The 20786-nt window shown below is 45.9% G+C and overlaps 1 protein-coding gene across 1 annotated transcript; it reads right to left on the bottom strand.

The window, feature by feature from the left end:
• Positions 1–2099: 2099 nt before the first annotated feature.
• On the bottom strand, positions 2100–18792 carry LOC125527386 (aspartyl protease family protein At5g10770-like). The gene is made up of 5 exons (XM_048691897.1): positions 18785–18792; positions 17949–18586; positions 17148–17162; positions 7605–7637; positions 2100–2458 (listed from the first exon to the last, which is right to left on the bottom strand). The coding sequence occupies exons 1-5, from the start codon at positions 18790–18792 to the stop codon at positions 2100–2102; spliced, it is 1053 nt and encodes a 350-aa protein (XP_048547854.1).
• Between the last annotated feature and the right edge of the window lie 1994 nt (positions 18793–20786).

The raw sequence follows: 20786 nt of genomic DNA, 5'->3' as shown, positions 1-20786 counted from the left end.
AATGACGTCGGCACTGGCATCCATGGAGGGGGCAACACCCCGGAGACCCAAGACGGCGTCTATGCATGCCATGTCACTTTCACACATGCATCAAGACCGCGTGCGCTATTTCGGTGGCATTGCCACAACCGGAAGGCCACCACGAAGCCCCTTGGCCAGGAGATCTAGGCCTTTCACTTCCGCCAGATGGGCTTTGACCAGTGGACTCTTCCAACTGGTTGTGAATAGTCATCAGGGCCGTCGATGGAGGGGGCCGAGGTGGGCGACCGCCCAGGGCCCCCAAATATTTGGGGCCCCTAATCACTAAGTATTAGTCTATTAGCTGTAGGTTTAAAATCAGGAAAAATAAAGCTCATGAGCCCATTCGCCCAAAACAGCATGTATAACAGGCCCATGAGGTCTAGAGAATCGATCAATCGATCGTTTTTCTGCCATAGTGCATTGATTGCTAACAGGCCCCAACAACGCCTGTTGGTTTTGCTTCCTCCGATCGCCCACCAGAGACTATGGTGCCAGATCTACCTGAATGCCTGCCTACTTCGGCGTCCGTCGATCGCCCACGGCCTGTCAATTACGAGCGCCATCACCTCTGGTCTTCCACTATCAGGTAATAAGTTCATTTGTTTTGATTAGGTTAGGTGGGAAGTGCCGAAGGAGGCTAGATTTAGGACACAATTAAGTTTGAACTCAGTAGTTCTTGATTTTTTTGGTTGTTGGAAAATCATCATATATGTATTGTGTGATTATTTAGTTCGACCCTGATGTAAATTTAGGGTCCTATTTTGATTTTTGCCCCGGGGCCCCAAATTTTTGGAGATGTCCCTAATAGTCATCCCATAGGAACATCCCCGAACACGGCCTGAACCCAACCAACCAATAGATTCCCTCCGGTTCTACCCGACACGCACGATTCCCCCTCCAAGTGACGGCGGGACAGCCGTCCATGGAGGGGGGGCAACACCTCGAAGACCCAAGACGGGCGTCTATGCATGCCACATCACTTTCACACACGCATCGGGACCCGGTACGGTGTTTTGGTGGCATAGCTACACCTGGAAGCCCCACTGACCGGACTAACCCTAGCCTCGTTGACCCGGAGATCTAAGCCTTTGACTTTCTCCTAGCGGGCTTTGACCAGTGGACTCTTCCACTGGTTGCGATAGGTCAGCCCATAGAAACAACCCCGAACATGGCCTGGACCCAACCCACCACTAGATTCCCTCCGGTTCTACCCGACGCGCACGATTCCCCCTCAAAGTGATGGCGGCACTGCCGTCCGTGAAGGGGGGGGGGGCACACCTCGAAGCCCAAGAAGGGCGTCTACGCATGTCACAACACATTCACACACGCATCATGTCCTGGTGCGAGATTATGATAAGAAAATCATTTAAAAGTTATCCAAATCTAGTGAAGTATCAATTACTTGTGATTTTTACTAAGTATAAGGACCTATATGCAAAATTACATGAAGTTACATTTTAAAATACTCAAAAGTAAAAACAAACAGGATATTCATAATCTATGGAAAATTCTGCCCCAATTTCATATATAATTTGTGTATGTTTAAGTTTATATAAATTAGATTTAAATTAATCAAATCTAAAGTTTAATAAGAAAATGAAAATGAGAAATAAAAAACATATAATATATATGCCGACGGTATCCCCGTTGGCATAGAAAGCCCACGTGATTTTTTTCTGAATAAAAAAAATGTACAAGCTATGCCGACGGCCTCTGTCAAGGCCGTCGGCATAGAGGTGACGGCGTCGACCCTCCGTTTGGACCTGGGTCAGCGGACCCACCTGTGTGCCGACGGCGGCTCTATGCCGACAGCCCCCGTCGGCATAGTGGAATATACACCGACGGCCTTCTACGCCGACGGCCCCCGTTGACATAGATGGAGGTTCGCCGACGGCTTTAGTACGCCTACGGTCTTCGGCATACCACCATCTATGCAGATGAGAGCCGTCGGCGTAGAGAAGGCCGTCGGCAGCGGCCGTTATTCTGGTAGTGAAACTTGAATTATCTATTTTGGAATGGAGGGAATACGTGTTATGCTAATACCTCCTCTTTATTTATTTATTGTTATATATATGCGATCAGCATGCACCTACATTGAACCCCACGGCGCCGCCACCAACGTCGTAGAGCACCTCGAACATCCGCTGCTGCACGTTGCCGATGATGCCGAGGGAGCTGTCATCGCGGTTGGCCGCGAAGGCGAGGCAGCTCTCCAGAATGATCCCCTCGGGGGAGAGGTTGACGACGGCGCCCCCGGAGAACATCAGTGCGATGGTCGGTATTCTGATGCTGGACTGGCCACTGAAGTCAAAGCACGTGTCCAAGATGCCCATGGGCTGCGCCGGCGGGTACTGCTTCATGCCGGCCCTGAACGCCGATTTAAATGAATAACCGTCTTGCATCAAACAAGATCCAGATATAATGTTCATGCTTAACGCTGGCACCAAATAACAATTATTTAGGTCTAATACTAATCCCGAAGGTAGATGTAGAGGTAGCGTGCCGACTGCGATCACATCGACTTTGGAACCATTTCCCACACGCATCGTCACCTCGTCCTTAGCCAATCTTCGCTTAATCCGTAGTCCCTGTTTCGAGTTGCAGATATTAGCAACAGAACCAGTATCAAATACCCAGGTGCTACTGCGAGCATTAGTAAGGTACACATCAATAACATGTATATCACATATACCTTTGTTCACCTTGCCATCCTTCTTATCCGCCAAATACTTGGGGCAGTTCCACTTCCAGTGACCAGTCTGCTTGCTGTTGAAGCACTCAGTTTCAGGCTTAGGTCCAGGTTGGGTTTCTTCTCTTGAGTAGCAACTTGCTTGCTGTTCTTTTTCAAGTTCCCATTCTTCTTCCCTTTGCCGTTTTTCTTGAAACTAGTGGTCTTGTTGACCATCAACACTTGATGCTCCTTCTTGATTTCTACCTCCGCAGCTTTCAGCATTGCGAAGAACTCGGGAATAGTCTTATTCATCCCTTGCATATTATAGTTCATCACGAAGCTCTTGTAGCTTGGTGGCAGTGATTGGAGAATTCTGTCAATGACGCAATCATCTGGAAGATTAACTCCCAATTGAATCAAGTGATTATTATACCCAGACATTTTGAGTATATGCTCACTGATAGAACTGTTCTCCTCCATCTTGCAGCTATAGAACTTATTGGAGACTTCATATCTCTCAATCCGGGCATTTGCTTGAAATATTAACTTCAACTCCTGGAACATCTCATATGCTCCATGACGTTCAAAACGTCGTTGAAGTCCCATTCTAAGCCGTAAAGCATGGCACACTGAACTATCGAGTAGTCATCAGCTTTGCTCTGCCAGACATTCATAACATCTGGTGTTGCTCCAGAAGCAGGCCTGGCACCCAGTGGTGCTTCCAGGACGTAATTCTTCTGTGCAGCAACGAGGATAATCCTCAAGTTACGGACCCAGTCCGTGTAATTGCTACCATCATCTTTCAACTTTGCTTTCTCAAGGAACGCATTAAAATTCAATGGAACAACAGCACGGGCCATCTATCTACAATCAAGCATAAACAAGCAAGATACTATCAGGTACTAAGTTTCATGATAAATTTAGGTTCAATTAATCATATTACTTAAAGAACTCCCACTTAGATAGACATCCCTCTAATCCTCTAAGTGATTACGTGATCCAAATCAACTAAACCATGTCCGATCATCACGTGAGATGGAGTAGTTTCATTGGTGAACATCACTATGTTGATCATATCTACTATATGATTCATGCTCGAACTTTCGGTCTCCGTGTTCCGAGGCCATATCTGTATATGCTTGGCTCGTCAAGTATAACATGAGTATTCCGCGTGTGCAACTGTTTTGCACCCGTTGTATTTGAACGTAGAGCCTATCACACCCGATCATCACGTGGTGTCTCAGCACGAAGAACTTTCGCAACGGTGCATACTCAGGGAGAATAGTTCTTGATAATTAGTGAGAGATCATCTTATAATGCTACCGTCAATCAAAGCAAGATAAGATGCATAAAAGATAAACATCACATGCAATCAATATAAGTAATATGATATGGCCATCATCATCTTGTGCTTGTGATCTCCATCTTCGAAGCACCGTCGTGATCACCGTCGTCACCGGCGCGACACCTTGATCTCCATCGTAGCATCGTTGTCGTCTCGCCAATCTTATGCTTCCACGACTATCTCTACCACTTAGTGATAAAGTAAAGCATTACAGCGCGATTGCATTGCATACAATAAAGCGACAACCATATGGCTCCTGCCAATTGCCGATAACTCGGTTAAAAACATGATCATCTCATACAATAAAATTTAGCATCATGTCTTGACCATATCACATCACAACATGCCCTGCAAAAACAAGTTAGACGTCCTCTACTTTGTTGTTGCAAGTTTTACGTGGCTGCTACGGGCATAAGCAAGGACCAATCTTACCTACGCATCAAAACCACAACGATAGTTTGTCAAGTTGGTGTTGTTTTAACCTTCGCAAGGACCGGGCGTAGCCACACTCGGTTCAACTAAAGTTGGAGAAACTATCACCCGCAAGCCACCTATGTGCAAAGCACGTCGGGAGAACCGGTCTCGCGTACGCGTACGCGTAATGTCGGTCCGGGCCGCTTCGTCCAACAATACCGCTGAACCAAAGTATGACATGCTGGTAAGCAGTATGACTTATATCGCCCACAACTCACTTGTGTTCTACTCGTGCATATAACATCAACACATAAAACCTAGGCTCGGATGCCACTGTTGGGGAACGTAGTAATTTCAAAAAAATTCCTACGCACACGCAAGATCATGGTGATGCATAGCAACGAGAGGGGAGAGTGTGATCTACGTACCCTTGTAGACCGACAGCGGAAGCGTTAGCACAACGCGGTTGATGTAGTCGTACGTCTTCACGGCCCAACCGATCAAGCACCGAAACTACGGCACCTCCGAGTTCTAGCACACGTTCAGCTCGATGACGATCCCCGGACTCCGATCCAGCAAAGTGTCGGGGAAGAGTTCCGTCCGCACGACGGCGTGGTGACGATCTTGATGTACTACCGTCGCAGGGCTTCGCCTAAGCACCGCTACAATATTATCGAGGATTATGGTGGAAGGGGGCACCGCACACGGCTAAGAATATGATCACATGGATCAACTTATGTGTCTAGGGGTGCCCCCTGCCCCCGTATATAAAGGATCAAGGGGGGGGTGCGGCCGGCCAGGAGGAGGGCGCGCCAGGAGGAGTCCTAGTCCCACCGGGAGTAGGATTCCCCCCTTTCGTAGTTGGAATAGGATTCGGGAAGGGGGAAAAGAGAGAGAGAGAGAGAAGGAAGGGGGGGCGCCGCCCCCCTCTCCTTGTCCTATTCGGACTAGGGGGGAGGGGCGCGCGGCCCAGCCCTGGCCACCTCTCCTCTCTTCCACTAAAGCCCACCAAGGCCAATATACCTCCCGGGGGGTTCCGGTAACCTCCCGGTACTCCGGTAAAATCCCGATTTCACCCGGAAAACTTCCGATATCCAAATATAGGCTTCCAATATATCAATCTTTATGTCTCGACCATTTCTAGACTACTCGTCATGTCCGTGATCACATCCGGGACTCCGAACAAACTTCGGTACATCAAAAAGCATAAACTCATAATATAACTGTCATCGAAACCTTAAGCGTGCGGACCCTACGGGTTCGAGAACAATGTAGACATGACCGAGACACGTCTCCGGTCAATAACCAATAGCGGAACCTGGATGCTCATATTGGCTCCTACATATTCTACGAAGATCTTTATCGGTCAGACCGCATAACAACATACTTTGTTCCCTTTGTCATCGGTATGTTACTTGCCCGAGATTCGATCGTCGGTATCTCAATACCTAGTTCAATCTCGTTACTGGCAAGTCTCTTTACTCGTTTCGTAATACATCATCTCGCAACTAACTCATTAGTTGCAATGCTTGCAAGACTTATGTGATGTGCATTACCGAGAGGGCCCAGAGATACCTCTCCGACAATCGCAGTGACAAATCCTAATCTCGAAATACGCCAACCCAACATTTACCTTTGGAGACACCTGTAGAGCTCCTTTATAATCACCCAGTTACGTTGTGACGTTTGGTAGCACACAAAGTATTCCTCTGGTAAACGGGAGTTGCATAATCTCATAGTCATAGGAACATGTATAAGTCATGAAGAAAGCAATAGCAACATACTAAATGATCAGGTGCTAAGCTAATGGAATGGGTCATGTCAATCACATCATTCTCCTAATGATGTGATCCCATTAATCAAATGACAACACATGTCTATGGCTAGGAAACATAACCATCTTTGATCAACGAGCTAGTCAAGTAGAGGCATACTAGTGACGTTTGGTTTGTCTATGTATTCACACAAGTATTATGTTTCCGGATAATACAATTCTAGCATGAATAATAAACATTTATCATGATATAAGGAAATAAAATAATAACATTATTATTGCCTCTAGGGCATATTTCCTTCACTTGGCCATGTGCTTCTTGAACTGAGCCTTTTCACAATCGATCTTATGCTTCAGCTCAACAATTTTCTGAGCTAGAGCCAGCTCAGGAGCAATGGCTCTGTGGAAGGCGACGCTGAGGCCAATTGGAAGCTGAAGATTATCAAAGCTGACATTTGGGTTGTCGAACCACTCATCAATGAACTTGTTTAAGATTTCTACATCAAATAGAGGAAGGTCATTAAAGATTTCCACCTCTTGCTTTCTCTTGATCAACTGCTCAAGAGCGTCATCGCCAAGATCGTCGTCACTGGACAGATCAATGGCGTCATTTTCATTTCGCAAAACAGCAGCAGGGGTCAGTGCTTGACCAGTGGGTTGCATGGGCTTCTTCACTTTGGCGGGCTTGGAGATGCGTGAAAGATCTTCAGACTGCACACTGTCTTCAGGAGGTGCAGTGGCCAGAGGCTTCGCCCGTGAAACCTTTGGTGCAAGGGAAGGCTTCGAAACTTTAGGTTTCTTCAGCTTCTTTGGCTTCGGTGGTGCAGGCACTTTGTCAGAATCAGCGTTGTCTGCAGGTTGATCCGCGACTGCCCCTTGAACCTTTATGTGAGTGATGAGACCTTCTAAGTTATAGAAGGGCCCAACCAGATTGGGTTCAGCTTCGCGTGTGCCGTTAGCACGAGGAGCAGAGGGGCCTGGATTGAAGTCTAATCCCCGTAACTTCTTGTTTTCTTTGGCCGAGTTCTTGGCAAACTGGAAGTTGCGCTTGAACATATTCTCGTCACGGCACCATATTAATGAAGATGGGTCTGCATCTGTAGGCTGTGGTCCATGGACCATGCAAGGATAGAAGCCTTGTTCAATGGCTTCAACGCTGGACCTAGGTTGAAGATTTCTGTACAAGATGTCTCCCCAGGGTCGCTTGATGGCATTCTTCTCAGCATATTCCTGGGTCACGAACCTGTACTTGTACCATTGTTCTGCCCAATATCTTCGAATCCATTGGATTCGGGTTTTCCGCTGATTGTAGTCCTCCTCTGGATCTGTCTTGTACAGCTCATAGAGGTCAGGAGGCAAATCTCTTGAGGTGTTTCCACAGCACTGTCTGCCACCCTTCCTTGCAGATTTCTCTTTTGCCATGAAGTTTAGACTGAAAGGCTTCAAAACAGTCAAAGTCTTCCGTCTACTGGTCAGACAAGAACTGGCTTCAGGAGAATTTATATGATGATGTAAGAACTCTACAAATGAATGCATACTATGAGAACCAAGGGATTCTCCCACGAACATGTACCTATGACAGCATTAAAGGTGCGAGGGAAGGGGCAGAGGTCATATGCATTCTCAGAAGATTTTGAAGATAAATTAGTTTAGAAGACATTGACCTCATAGTGCGAAGACATTCACTCATATGTAGAGAGTTGGTTCCAGATTTGTACGAATCCACAAATAAGTACAAGTGAGGAATCTACTACTTTGTGAAGCATAAGTGAACATGCTAGGCATGCTATGAGATGCAGAATGAGATAGATCCAACTTGTGGGAACAGAAAAAAGCTGTGGTTGAAAAGGATGAATCTATTGGATCAAAAAGACTGTAAAAAGGAGGTTTTATTTTCCACACGAGGAACTGCTAGACGAAGTGGGAGAGGAGGCTGAGCAGTTCTATCTTCCGTGCCCTAACTTGGCGACGGAGGACACCTACGGCGACGGCGGAGAAGACGATGTCCGCGGCCGGCGTGAGGACGGCGTCGGTGAGGTCGCGGCAGCTAAGCGCTTTGTCGCCGGCGTCGTCGAGTGCTAGCGGTGGCGCTAGGGTTTGTGCGAGAGTGGAAGAAGAGATAATGACTGGGGTGAGGTGTGTATTTATAGAGACAAGGACGGCACAGTGTTATTACGCAGGTGCCCTTGGCGGTTCACATCTGAAGGACACATGGCGATCATGCAACACATTGGAGGTTGTTCCATGTTCCCACGCATGCCTGGACTGTAGGGTGGTCGTTCCCACTTCTCCGGGTTTCAGGCAAAAAGGATTGAGCATTGAAAACAGATTAATGTGTGTCTCTGTGTCTTCTGCTGACAAGGACGCAAAGAAGACATTTTGATAGTTTCAATAGAATGCATATGATTTGGATAGAGAGACTTAAGACGAAAGCATAGAGAGGTTAGGGTCCGATCACATTCACTTAGTTCAAAAGATTCAACGTGAAGACATAGCTATAAGTGAATGCTGTGTCTTCTGCTGACAAGGACGCAGAGAAGACATTTTGACAGTTTCAATAGAATGCATATGATTTGGATAGAGAGACTTAAGACGAAAGCATAGACAGGTTAGGGTCCGATCACATTCACTTAGTTCAAAAGATTCAACGTGAAGACATAGCTATAAGTTAATGCTGTAGAGGATAGAAACTAAATTGAAGATAAACATGAGGCCATATTAACATTGAAGACAAACAAAATGCGAAGACTTTGCAAATGTAACGCCATGTGAAAAACACTTCTAAGGTAAGAATTTGGTGGTGGCGTTACCCACCCACTACTAGGAAAAGGCCTACTAGTGGCGCACCAGTTCTGCCTACTAATGGCGCACTACTGGTGCGCCACTAGTATTTTTTACTAATGGCGCACCAGTGGTGCGCCATTAGTATAGGCCACTGGTGCGCCATTAGTATTTTTGAATTTTGAAGGTGGGGAAATAGTAGTAGCGCACCGTCTAACCCCCACCGTGCGCCACTGCTATTTTTGAATTTTGAATTTGGATCTGGATCGCAATTTTTTTGCCCATTTTTTTCTCATTTTTTTGCACGATATTATTTCAAATTTTGTTCCTGTTTTTGGATCTTGTACGTTCTTTTGCCGTGTTCTTTTGCCGGAGAGGAGTTCGCCGGAGAGGAGGAGGAGGAGGTGACCAGAGAGGCGCTCGCCTACATCGCCGGAGAGGAGGAGTAGGTCGCTGGAGAGGAGTTCACCGGAGCATCGGAGAGGAGGAAGGAGAAACCATGAGGGGATGGGAGGAGAGGAGGGAGGAGGAGCTCACCGGAGAGGAGGGAGGAGGAGCTCACCGGATATGAGGGAGGAGGAGCTCACCGGAGAGGACGGAGGAGGAGCTCACCGGAGAGTAGGGAGGAGAAACCATGAGGGGAGGGGAGGGGAGGAGAGGAGGGAGGAGGAGGTTGCCGGAGAGGAGGAGGAGGAGGTCGCCGGAGAGGAGGAGGGTAGTATGGTGGAAGAGAGAAGGGAAGATGGAGTGGAGGAGAGGAGGAGATGGAGTGGAGGAGAGGTGGAGTGGAGGAGAAGAATGAAGAGGTAAGGAGGAGAGGACACGCCCAGCCATATATACAGCATAGTAATGGCGCACCGTGGGCAGGTGCGCCATTACTAATTTTTTTTAATTTTTTGATTTATTTTGAATTTTGAAGGCGGGAGGATAATAATGGCGCACCATGGGCAGGTGCACCATTAGTAACTTTTTTTTATTTTTTATTTTGATTTATTTTGAATTTTGAAGGCGGGAAGATAGTAATGGCGCACCATGGGCAGGTGCGCCATTAATAAGTTTGAATTTTTTTGCCTCTCCAGATCTTAAAAGCCCCGTATCTTTTTTTCTGTTAGGTTTTTGAGGATTTTGAAAATTCGGACGTAACTTTTCGAGTAGATGATTTTTCATATAAAAAACTTTTTCATCTGAGTTCGTATGCAAAAGTTATGCCCATTTTTACAAATTCTCGAGAGATTTTGCAAAAAAGTTGAAAATTCATGTTTGTAAATTTTGCTAACAACTAGACCACATATCACATGGGAATCTTATTTTATTTTATTTTTTTGACATTTCTATCATTTTCTTTTATTTTTTTGAAACTGAAAAGGCGGTCCACGGGGGGGGGGGGGGGGGGTGTGCATTCGGGGGAATGTTTGGGCCAAATTACTAATGGCGCATCGTGGGATGGTGCACCATTAGTAGTTCAACTAGTAATGGCGCACCACTCCCACGGTGCGCCATAGTAGTTTAAAAATAAAAATGAAAAAAATTGAAATTTTTTTGAAACATAATTACTAATGGCGCACCGTGGGAGTGGTGCGCCATTACTAGTTGAACGAGTAATGGCGCACCATCCATGGTGCGCCATTAGTAGTTTTGAAAAAAAAATAAATTTTTTTTACTAATGGCGCACCGTAGATGTGGTGCGCCATTAGTATTTGCACACTAATGGCGCACCAACACATGGTGCGCCATTAGTATTTAGTAATGGCGCACCACATGTACAGTGCGCCATTAGTGTCCATATTGGCTATAGTTGTTTTTGTAGTAGTGACCGTATATGAACTATTAGACCCAGACACGGCGCACAATTATTGTGGCGCTCCGAAGTCAAATTCCATGGTTAATGTATTCACACTCAGAATGTAAGTCTTCATTGATTGAAGACATACTTTACTTCATGTGTTGCACATCTAAGTCATCAACATGCATAAGTATTAGGATGTGTGCCTGATCACATGACATTTGAGGATTCCAAGATATTTAGCTCACACCATAACTTGCAAAACCTCTTCTCATTCAAGGGCTTTGTGAAGATATCTGCTAGTTGCTCTTCAGTGTTGACGTGTATGATATCAATATCTTCCTTCATGACATGATCTCTGAAAAAGTGATGACGAATTTCAATGTGCTTTGTCTTCGAGTGCTGAACTGGGTTGTTAGCAATCTTGATGGCGCTTTCATTGTCGCAGTAGAGTGGCACTTGCTTCAGATGAATGCCATAGTCTTTGAGTGTTTGCTTCATCCATAGAAGCTGAGCGCAGCAAGATCCAGCAGCAATGTATTTAGATTCAGGAGTGGAGAGAGATACACAGTTCTGCTTCTTTGAATACCAACATACAAGTGATCGTCCCAGAAAGTGACATGTGCCTGATGTAGACTTGCGATCCACCTTATCACCAGCATAATCAGCATCCGAGAATCCAACTAGATCAAACTTTGAGCCCTTTGGATACCATAATCCTAGTGTTGGGGTGTGAGCCAAATATCGAAGAATTCGCTTCACAGCTAAGTGATGCGATTCCTTTGGTGTCGCTTGGAATCGGGCACACATGCAAACACTAAGCATGATATCTGGCCTAGATGCACATAAATAAAGCAAAGAACCAATCATGGAGCGGTATACCTTTTGATCGAACTCTTTACCATTGTCGTCGGGACCCAGATGGTGTTTAGCTGTCATTGGCGTAGTATAACCTTTGCAGTCTTGCATTCCAAACTTCTTCAGGCAATCTTTGAGGTATTTCTCTTAAGATATGAAGATGTCGTTGCATTGCTGTCGTATTGGAAGACCAAGGAAGAACTTCAGTTCACCCATCATGGACATTTGATATTGCTCTTGCATCATATATACAAACTCATCACTGTATTTCTCGTTGGTGCAGCCGAAGATAATGTCATCCACATATATTTGGCACACAAACAGTTCACCATCATATGTCTTTGTCAAGAGTGTGGGATCCAAAGAACCAGGTTTGAAGCCTTTGCTCTTCAGGAAGTCCTTGAGTGTGTCATACCAAGAACGAGGGGCTTGTTTGAGGCCATACAGTGCCTTGTTGAGCTTATAAACCATGTCAGGATGTTTTGGATCTTCAAAGCCAGGCGGTTGTGCAACATACACTTCTTCTTCAATCTTGCCATTGAGAAAAGCGCTCTACACATCCATTTGATACAGAAGAATGTTATGATGATTTGCATAGGCCAGCGATATGCGTATAGCTTCAAGCCTAGCCACAGGAGCAAATATTTCATTGAACTCAATTCCTTCAACTTGAGTGTATCCTTGAGCAACGAGACGAGCTTTGTTTCTGACAACTTGACCATGCTCATCTTGCTTGTTGCGATATATCCATTTAGTTCCTATGATATTGTTCTTACGAGGATCAGGACGCTTGACCAGTTCCCACACATTATTCAGCTCAAATTGTTGAAGCTCTTCTTGCATTGCTAGAATCCACTCAGGCTCCATGAAGGCTTCATCAACTTTCTTGGGTTCAGATATTGAGACGAATGCGAAGTGTCCACAGAAATTTGCTAGTTGTGTTGCCCTTGAACGAGTGAGTGGACCAGGTGCATTGATGCTGTCAATTATTCTCTCAATTTGTTCTTCATTTGCAACACAAGGATGAACAGGACGAAGATTTTGCTCCTGCTGATCATTTTCATCATTAGAAGGATTGTCTTCAGGCTGAGCATTATCTTCAGGTTGATCAAGTGCAGAGATGATGAGTTCCTCTTTAGGCTGAGCTTCAGACGGTATGATTTCTCCAATTCCCATAAGCTTGATGGTTTCATTGGATGGAACTTCATCTAGCACATTTGGCAGGTGCTCTCTTTGCGAGCCGTTAGTCTCATCGAACCGCACATCCATAGTTTCAACCACTTTATAGTGAAAGAGGTTGAAGACTCTGTAGGAGTGCGAATCCTTTCCGTATCCAAGCATAAAACCTTCATGTGCTTTTGGTGCAAATTTTGAAGTGTGATGTGGATCCTTGATCCAGCACCTGGCACCAAATACTCTGAAGTAGCTGACATTTGGTTTCTTACCAGTGAGGAGCTCATAGGATGTTTTGTTCAGAAGCTTGTGAAGATAAACACGGTTGATAATATGGCATGCAGTATCAATGGCTTCAGGCCAGAACTTTCTTGGAGTCTTGTATTCATCGAGCATCGTCCGGGCCATCTCAATAAGTGTTCTGTTCTTGCGTTCCATGACGCCATTCTGTTGTGGCATGTACGGAGCTGAGAACTCATGAGTGATGCCCAAAGTATCAAGATAAGTGTCGAGGCCAGTGTTCTTGCATTCAGTGCCATTGTCACTTCTGATGTGCTTGATCTTGACGCCATAGTTGTTCATGGCTCGATTGGCGAAGTGTCTGAAGACATCCCGCACTTCAGTCTTGTAGAGGATTATATGCACCCATGTATATCTTGAATAATCATCAACAATGACGAAGCCATAGAGACAAGAAGTAGTAGTAAGAGTTGAGTAGTGAGTGGGACCGAAGAGGCCCATGTGTAGCAGTTCGAAGGGTTGAGTCGTTGTCATGATTGTCTTCGAGGGATGCTTGGCTATTGTCATCTTTCCAGCTTCACAAGCACCGCATAGGTGATCTTTCTTGAACTTGACGCCCTCGATGCCTATGACATGCTTCTTCTTAGAAAGAGTGTGCAAGTTCCTCATGCCAGCATGCCCTAGCCTCCGATGCCAGAGCCAGCATTCTGAAGCCTTTGCTAGAAGACATACGGCAAGCTGTGGTCCTGCTGAGAAATCTACCACGTACAAATCATCTTCCCGATACCCTTCAAAGACTAGAAACTTGTCAGATTCCATTAGAACAAGGCAACGATATTTTCCAAATATCACAATCATGTTTAAATCGCAAAGCATTGAGACAGACATTAAGTTGAAACCAAGGGATTCAACAAGCATCACTTTATCCATGTGTTGATCCCTTGAGATTGCAACTCTACCTAGACCCAATACCTTTCTTTTACCCATATCAACAAATGTGATGTGACTCTTGTCAGATGGATGTAAAGTTGAGTCCATGAGAAGACTTCGCTTGCCAGTCATGTGATTAGTACACCCACTATCAATAATCCATTCTAAAGCAGCTGGTGTCATACCCTACAGTGCAGTTGGGGGATAGGCTTCACGAAGAGAATTGTGAAGCATAAACATTTGACGAGCAAGTGGATTATGAAAGCTTAGATCGAGGTTAGGACTGATATGGCAAGTAGCAAGCGACTTAGGAACAAAATACATAATAAGACCATTTGGGCATTTGATCTTGCGCCCTACAAGATGTTTAAGGTCCCCAGCAATAGCTTCAGACGAATTTGATTTTTGGCTGGAGACCCTTCCTTGTAAAAGAGAGTTAAGCTTTCTTAGCCACCCACATCTTCAAGGGTGGCTTCGGAGCAATGAGTCTAAGTGCAGCATCTGAGAACTTTGGCTTTGAAGCCCTAGCAAATAGTCTTGCAGGAGGGTAATAGTACTCATAAGAATAAGCAGAGTAGTTCTTGGTCTTATGAACATGGCGGTTTGATGAAACGCGCTCATATTCATAGGCCTGAGTATGGTTTCCCTGCAAAACATTTGCATTAGTGCGACTCAGGTGAGCCCTCTGTCTGTATGAAACCTTTGGACCATATGAGGCATGTGGTCTGGGGTTTGTCTTCTTCACTTGTGGTGTCATGATGACATTCACAGGAAGATTCTCCACACACCTTTTCGGCACCCAGACTTTCTTCATAGGTGGCCCACTCCTGCAGTTAGTACCAATATACCTGGCAAACACTTCACCATTCTGATTCTTAAAGAGTTTATAGTTTGCATCAAAGGATTCATCAATAACAATGGGATTAGCACAAGTAAAGCCAGATAGGGTGGATGGATCCACTGAAGATTCCTTTGCAGCAACCCATGTGGTTTTGGGGTACTGCTCAGGTTTCCAGTAAGAGCCATCAGCATTCATTTCCCTTTCGAACCCAACACCCTCTTTCCTAGGGTTTCGGTTCAGGATCTGCCTTTTGAGGACATCACATAGTGTCTGATGTCCTTCGAGACTTTTGTACATCCCTGTTCAAGCAATGTCTTCAACCTAGCATTTTCATTAGCAATAGCAGTGGCATCCTCACCAGAGGGGTTAGTTACCACATCAACAGTTGAAGATATTGCAACAGTAGCAGCAGTAGAACATCCAGCAACAGAAGTAGCGTTATCACGCTCAATGCATTTAAGACATGGTGGTTCAAATCCTTCCTGAGCAGGACTGATCTGTTTGGCGCGAAGTGACTCGTTTTCCTTTTGAAGATCTTCATGAGCCGCTCTCAATTTCTCAAGATCTTGCTTCCTTTGAAGATAATCATAGGAGAGCTTTTCATGAGTTGTTGAGTGCGTTTCATGACGACTTTCAAGTTCCTCATACTTAACGTGAAGATTTTTTATGTCTTCAATTAAGGACTGAGATCGAGTCATTTCAGCGTCTAATAGGTCATCGCTTTTGTCTAACAGTTTTTGAATATGTTCCATAGCTTTTTGTAGTTCAGCTGCAATTTTAGCAAGTGCTTTGTAGCTGGCTTTGGAACCACAATCAGAATCATCTTTACTGGATGTTTGATAGTGAGTAGTGCGTGAGTTTACCTTGGCACCGCGTTCCATGAAGCAGTAGGTGGGAGCGGAGTCATCCTGGTCATTAGCATCGGCGTCGGTGATGGAGTCATTGCCTTCAATGTTGAAGATGGAGTTGGCAACGTAGGCTGTAGCCATACTTGCAATGCCAGAATCGGACTCCTCCTCAGACTCCACCTCCGCCTCCTCAGAAGCAGAACCCTCCTCTGATCCATTTCCTTGCCAACAAACGCACGAGCCTTGCCAGATGAGCTCTTCTTGTCTGATGAAGACTTTGATGAAGACTTGGAAGATGACTTTGAGTATTTCTTCTTCTTCTTGTCGTCAAAATCATATTCCTTGCTTTTCTACTTCTTCTTGTTCTCATTGTCCCACTGAGGACACTTAGAGATGTAGTGGCCAGGTTTCTTGCACTTGTGGCATGTTCTCTTCTTGTAGTCATGAGCAGAAGCTTCATCATTCCTTGAGCTATATTGTGAGAACTTTCTAAAGCCTTTCTTCTTGGTGAATTTCTGGAACTTCTTCATAAGCATAGCAAGCTCCTTTCCAATGTCTTCAGGATCATCAGAACTGCAATCAGATTCTTCTTCAGATGAGGAAATAGCTTTTGCCTTCAAAGCACGAGTTCGCCCATAGTTGGGAATGTAGATGTCTCTTTTCTCAGAAAGCTGAAACTAATGTGTGTTGAGCCTTTCCAGTATGTCAGAGGGATTGAGTGTCTTGAAGTCAGGGCATTCTTGAATCATCAGGGCTAGGGTCTCAAACGAGCTGTCAAGTGATCTCAGGAGTGTCTTGACGACTTCATGCTTGGTGATCTCAGTAGCGCCGAGGGCTTGAAGCTCATTTGTGATGTCAGTGAGTCGATCAAACGTAAGCTGAACATTCTCATTGTCGTTTCTCTTGAAGCGGTTGAAGAGGTTGCGAAGGACACTGATTCTTTGATCTCTCTGGGTCGATACGCCTCCGTTGACCTTGGTGAGCCAGTCCCAGACTAGCTTGGATGTTTCCAGAGCACTCACACGGCCATACTGTCCTTTGGTCAGATGACCACAGATGATGTTCTTGGCAGTGGAATCCAGTTGAACGAACTTCTTGACATCAGCAGCGGTGACATCTTCACCAGCCTTGGGGATGCCATTCTTGACGACATACCAGAGGTCGACATCAATGGCTTCAAGATGCATGCGCATCTTATTCTTCCAGTAGGGATATTCAGTTCCATCGAAGACTGGGCACGCAGCGGAGACTTTGATTATCCCTGCAGTCGACATAGCTAAAACTCCAGGTGGTTAAACTGAATCACATAGAACAAGGGAGTACCTTGCTCTGATACCAATTGAAAGTGCTAGTTATCGACTAGAGGGGGGTGAATAGGCGATTTTTATGGAAGTCTTCAAAACTTGGAAGTTTCAAAGACAAACGATAGAAACAAATCTCTTACCATGAAGCGGAAGGTAGACTACACTAAGCAAGCCATAGTCAAGTATTCAGTGAGATGAAAGCACAAAGACTAATAGCAGCTAGGCAGTATAGATCGGGATGGAAGATAGTACGAAGCCAAACAGAACAAGCAGTCACACAGTGAAGACAAATAGATACTGCAAACAGGCAATGACTTCACAAGGACCAATCTGCAAATAAAGAGATGGGAAGAATGGAACCAGTGACTCGTTGAAGACAATGATTTGTTGGACCAGTTCCATTTGCTGTGACAACTGTACGTCTGGTTAGGGAGGCTGAGATTCAACTCAGAAGACCACGTCCTCACCTTATTCCCCTTGAGCTAAGGACAAATCCTATTCTTGATCTATGCCAACTCAACGAACACCATTGGAGATACCTGTAGTGCACCTTTATAATCACCCAGTTACGTAGTGACGTTTGGTAGCACACAAAGTGTTTTTCCGGTAATCGGGAGTTGCATAATCTCATAGTCATAGGAACATGTATAAGTCATGAAGAAAGCAATAGTAGTAAACTAAACGATCAAGTGCTAAGCTAACGGAATGGGTCATGTCAATCACATCATTCTCCTAATGATGTGATCCCATTGATCAAATGACAACTCATGGCTATGGCTAGGAAACTCAACCATCGTTGATCAACGAGCTAGTCAAGTAGAGGCATACTAGTTACACTATGTTTGTCTATGTATTCACACATGTATTATGTTTCTGGTTAATACAATTCTAGCATGAATAATCAACATTTATCATGATATGAGGGAATGAATAATAACTTTATTATTGCCTCTAGGGCATATTTCATTCAGGGACCTGCCTGCTCCTCAGCAACGGTGTCTTGACGACGAAACCCGAGGTTGCTACACCCATAGTGAGGAACCCGGACGAGCCCGGAGTCAGCGGGAGGCAGTATGAGAAGGCCTTGTCGAAGGTCCCTGAGGTCTGGGTGGCCAGCGACTGAGCTCCGCCGCCGAGCTCGATGAGCCCAGCGGTCTGGTCCTGGTCGTGGAGAAGGAGGCCCGACTCAGACTGGTTGCACCTGAACTGGAAGTTGCTGACAGCATTGGAGCCCAGTGAGAGCGTGTCGGAGCTGTAGCTCCCGGTGGTTCTCGAACCATCTCCATAGTTGAGAATGTACTGGCACTGGGAGCCAGAGCAGCCGTTTCCTCGGTCGTCTTGGCGGAGCTGCGCGCAGGCGGCGGAGCTGCAGGTGAACGGAGAGTAGGTGCTCGACAAGCTGGGGTCGAAGAGCGAGTCCGCCTGCGAGTGACACCGCGAGCACGGCTTGCACTGCACCCAGGACACGTCACTGCCGGTGTCGATGAACATGGTCTGGTTCACGGCCGGCGAGCCGATGCCAACGGTGATCACATGCTGCAACGTGCCCAGGGAGAGGCCCAGCGTGGTCGGCAAGGTAAGGTCATTCCGAGAACTTTTTATTCTGCACAAAAATAACAACGTGGAAATTCTGTGGAAAATAGCGTCAGTCCGGATTAGTTCCATTTAAACATGCAAGTTAGAGTCCAAAACAAGGTCAAAAGAGTTTGGAAAAGTGGATACGTTGGAGACGTATCAACATGCGGTGTTGACAACCTTGGTCCAAAAACTAGGTGGTCACTTGTATTCATCCAACATGGACCTTGCCATTTCCTGAAGTGTATGGTTCTTCCTCTCGGCTACACCATTTTGTTGAGGGGTGTAGGGTGTGGAATATTGATGCTCAATCCCTTCGTCACTAAGAAATTCTTCTAAGATGTAGTTCTTGAACTCGGAGTCATTATCACTTCTTACTGCCAAGATTTCTTTGTCAAACTTGCGTTGGGCTTGCTTGGCAAAATCAATGAAGGCGATCTTCGTCTTGTCCTTGGACTTGAGGAAAAACACCCATGTATCTTGAGTAATCATCAACAATGACAAGTCCATACTTTTTACCACCAAGACTATCCCACGAAGGAGGCCCAAAAAGATCCACATGAATAAGCTCCAAAGGTAAATCCTATTTGTTAACGTGCATTTTCGTTAACGGGCGCCTGCGGGGCACACCACTTACCGCGAGCTAGGCCGACCCATTTAATTTTTTGTGTTATTTGTTAGATCGCAAAAAGAAGCGCAGGAGGGAATCGAACCAACGACTTGCTGGTTTCAAGCACGCCGGGCACTCATTTGACGATTTCTGCAACTGAAGCTATGTTTCTGAAACATGCGTCGTGTTGCAATGCTTGGCCTCGTACGCTCTAGCATTGTGCGCTCCTCCAACACTTTCTGCAACTGGAGCTATGTTACTGAAGCAAGACCCCTATTACAGAAGAAAAAACATCTTTGCTGTTGAGGGAGTCTTGGATTAGGGGGTGTTCGGATAGCCGGACTATACCTTCAGCCGGACTCCTGGACTATGAAGATACAAGATTGAAGACTTCGTCCCGTGTCCGGAAGGGACTTTCCTTGGCGTGGAAGGCAAGGTTGGCGATACGGATATGTAGATCTCCTACCATTGTAACCGACTTTGTGTAACCCTAACCCTCTCCGGTGTCTATATAAACTGGAGGGTTATAGTCCGTAGGACAACATACAGAACAACAATCATACCATAGGCTAGCTTCTAGGGTTTAGCCTCTCTGATCTCGTGGTAGATCTACTCTTTTACTACCCATATCATCAATATTAATCAAGCAAGACATAGGGTTTTACCTCCATCGAGAGGGCCCGAACCTGGGTAAAACTTCGTGTCCCTTGCCTCCTGTTACCATCCGGCCTAGACGCACAGTTCGGGACCCCCTACCCGAGATCCGCCGGTTTTGACACCGACATTGGTGCTTTCATTGAGAGTTCCTCTGTGTCGTCGCCATCAGGAAGGATGCATCGCCCCGTCTTTAAAGACGGCACCGTTGCTAAGGGAGCTTTGGTTGTCGGCCAAACCCTCTGGCTAGGTGGTTTTCTTATGACCGCCTGTTTGGCTTCTGCGCCGATGATGACCTCTCGAGCCATCGAAAAAAATCTTCATGTCAGCTCAGAACTCGCCGAGCAGTTAGATCCAATGAAGCTCTCCTCAATAAACAAGCTCTTGGATCGCATCGCCGCCCTGGGAGTCGCTATGGGTTATGACCAGATTGGGCCTAAACCCGATCTGAGAGAGATTAACTCTCCCCAAGTCACCCATCACGTTGCCGTGGTAGAGGGGCAGTGCGGCGACCCTTCATCTATCTTAAGGACTAGCTACGTCCGGATTCCCGATCCCTCCAAGCCGGATACCCGCGGAGGGGAGGATATCACTCAAGACCTGAACTTAGAATCAGGCGACGGGCTGGATTCATTGGACAACATCCAGGAATCCAAATTTTCGAGTTTGGAAATTCTTCGGCCTCTGAGCCTCAGATGGGGTGAGGCTTCGGATTTAATTCTGCCCACCCACCCGAACATAAGCGATCTATCCCAAATTAGGCAAGAGCCCGATGAAACAGTACATCATTACTGGGCCAGATTCCTCCTGGTTAAGAATAGGATAAAGGACTGCCGCAAGGAAGACGCAATCTCAATCTTTTGCAATAATTGCACGGACAAGGGAATCCTCAACGCCATAAGTCGTCGTGATATTACACGCTTCACTGACTTGGCGTCCATCGTACAAAAGTACTGTGCGATGG

The sequence above is a fragment of the Triticum urartu genome, unplaced genomic scaffold (genome assembly GCF_003073215.2).
Source record: "Triticum urartu cultivar G1812 unplaced genomic scaffold, Tu2.1 TuUngrouped_contig_375, whole genome shotgun sequence".
NCBI lineage: Eukaryota > Viridiplantae > Streptophyta > Magnoliopsida > Poales > Poaceae > Triticum > Triticum urartu.
The sequence above is the reverse complement of the archived record's forward strand: the minus strand, read 5'-3'. Positions and strand labels throughout refer to the sequence as shown.

Coding starts and splice junctions, on each gene's coding strand:
- LOC125527386 (XM_048691897.1), bottom strand. Junction 2,459..7,604: donor GAAGGGTGGCAGACAGTGCT/GTGGAAACACCT, acceptor ATTTGGTGCCAG/CGTTAAGCATGAACATTATA.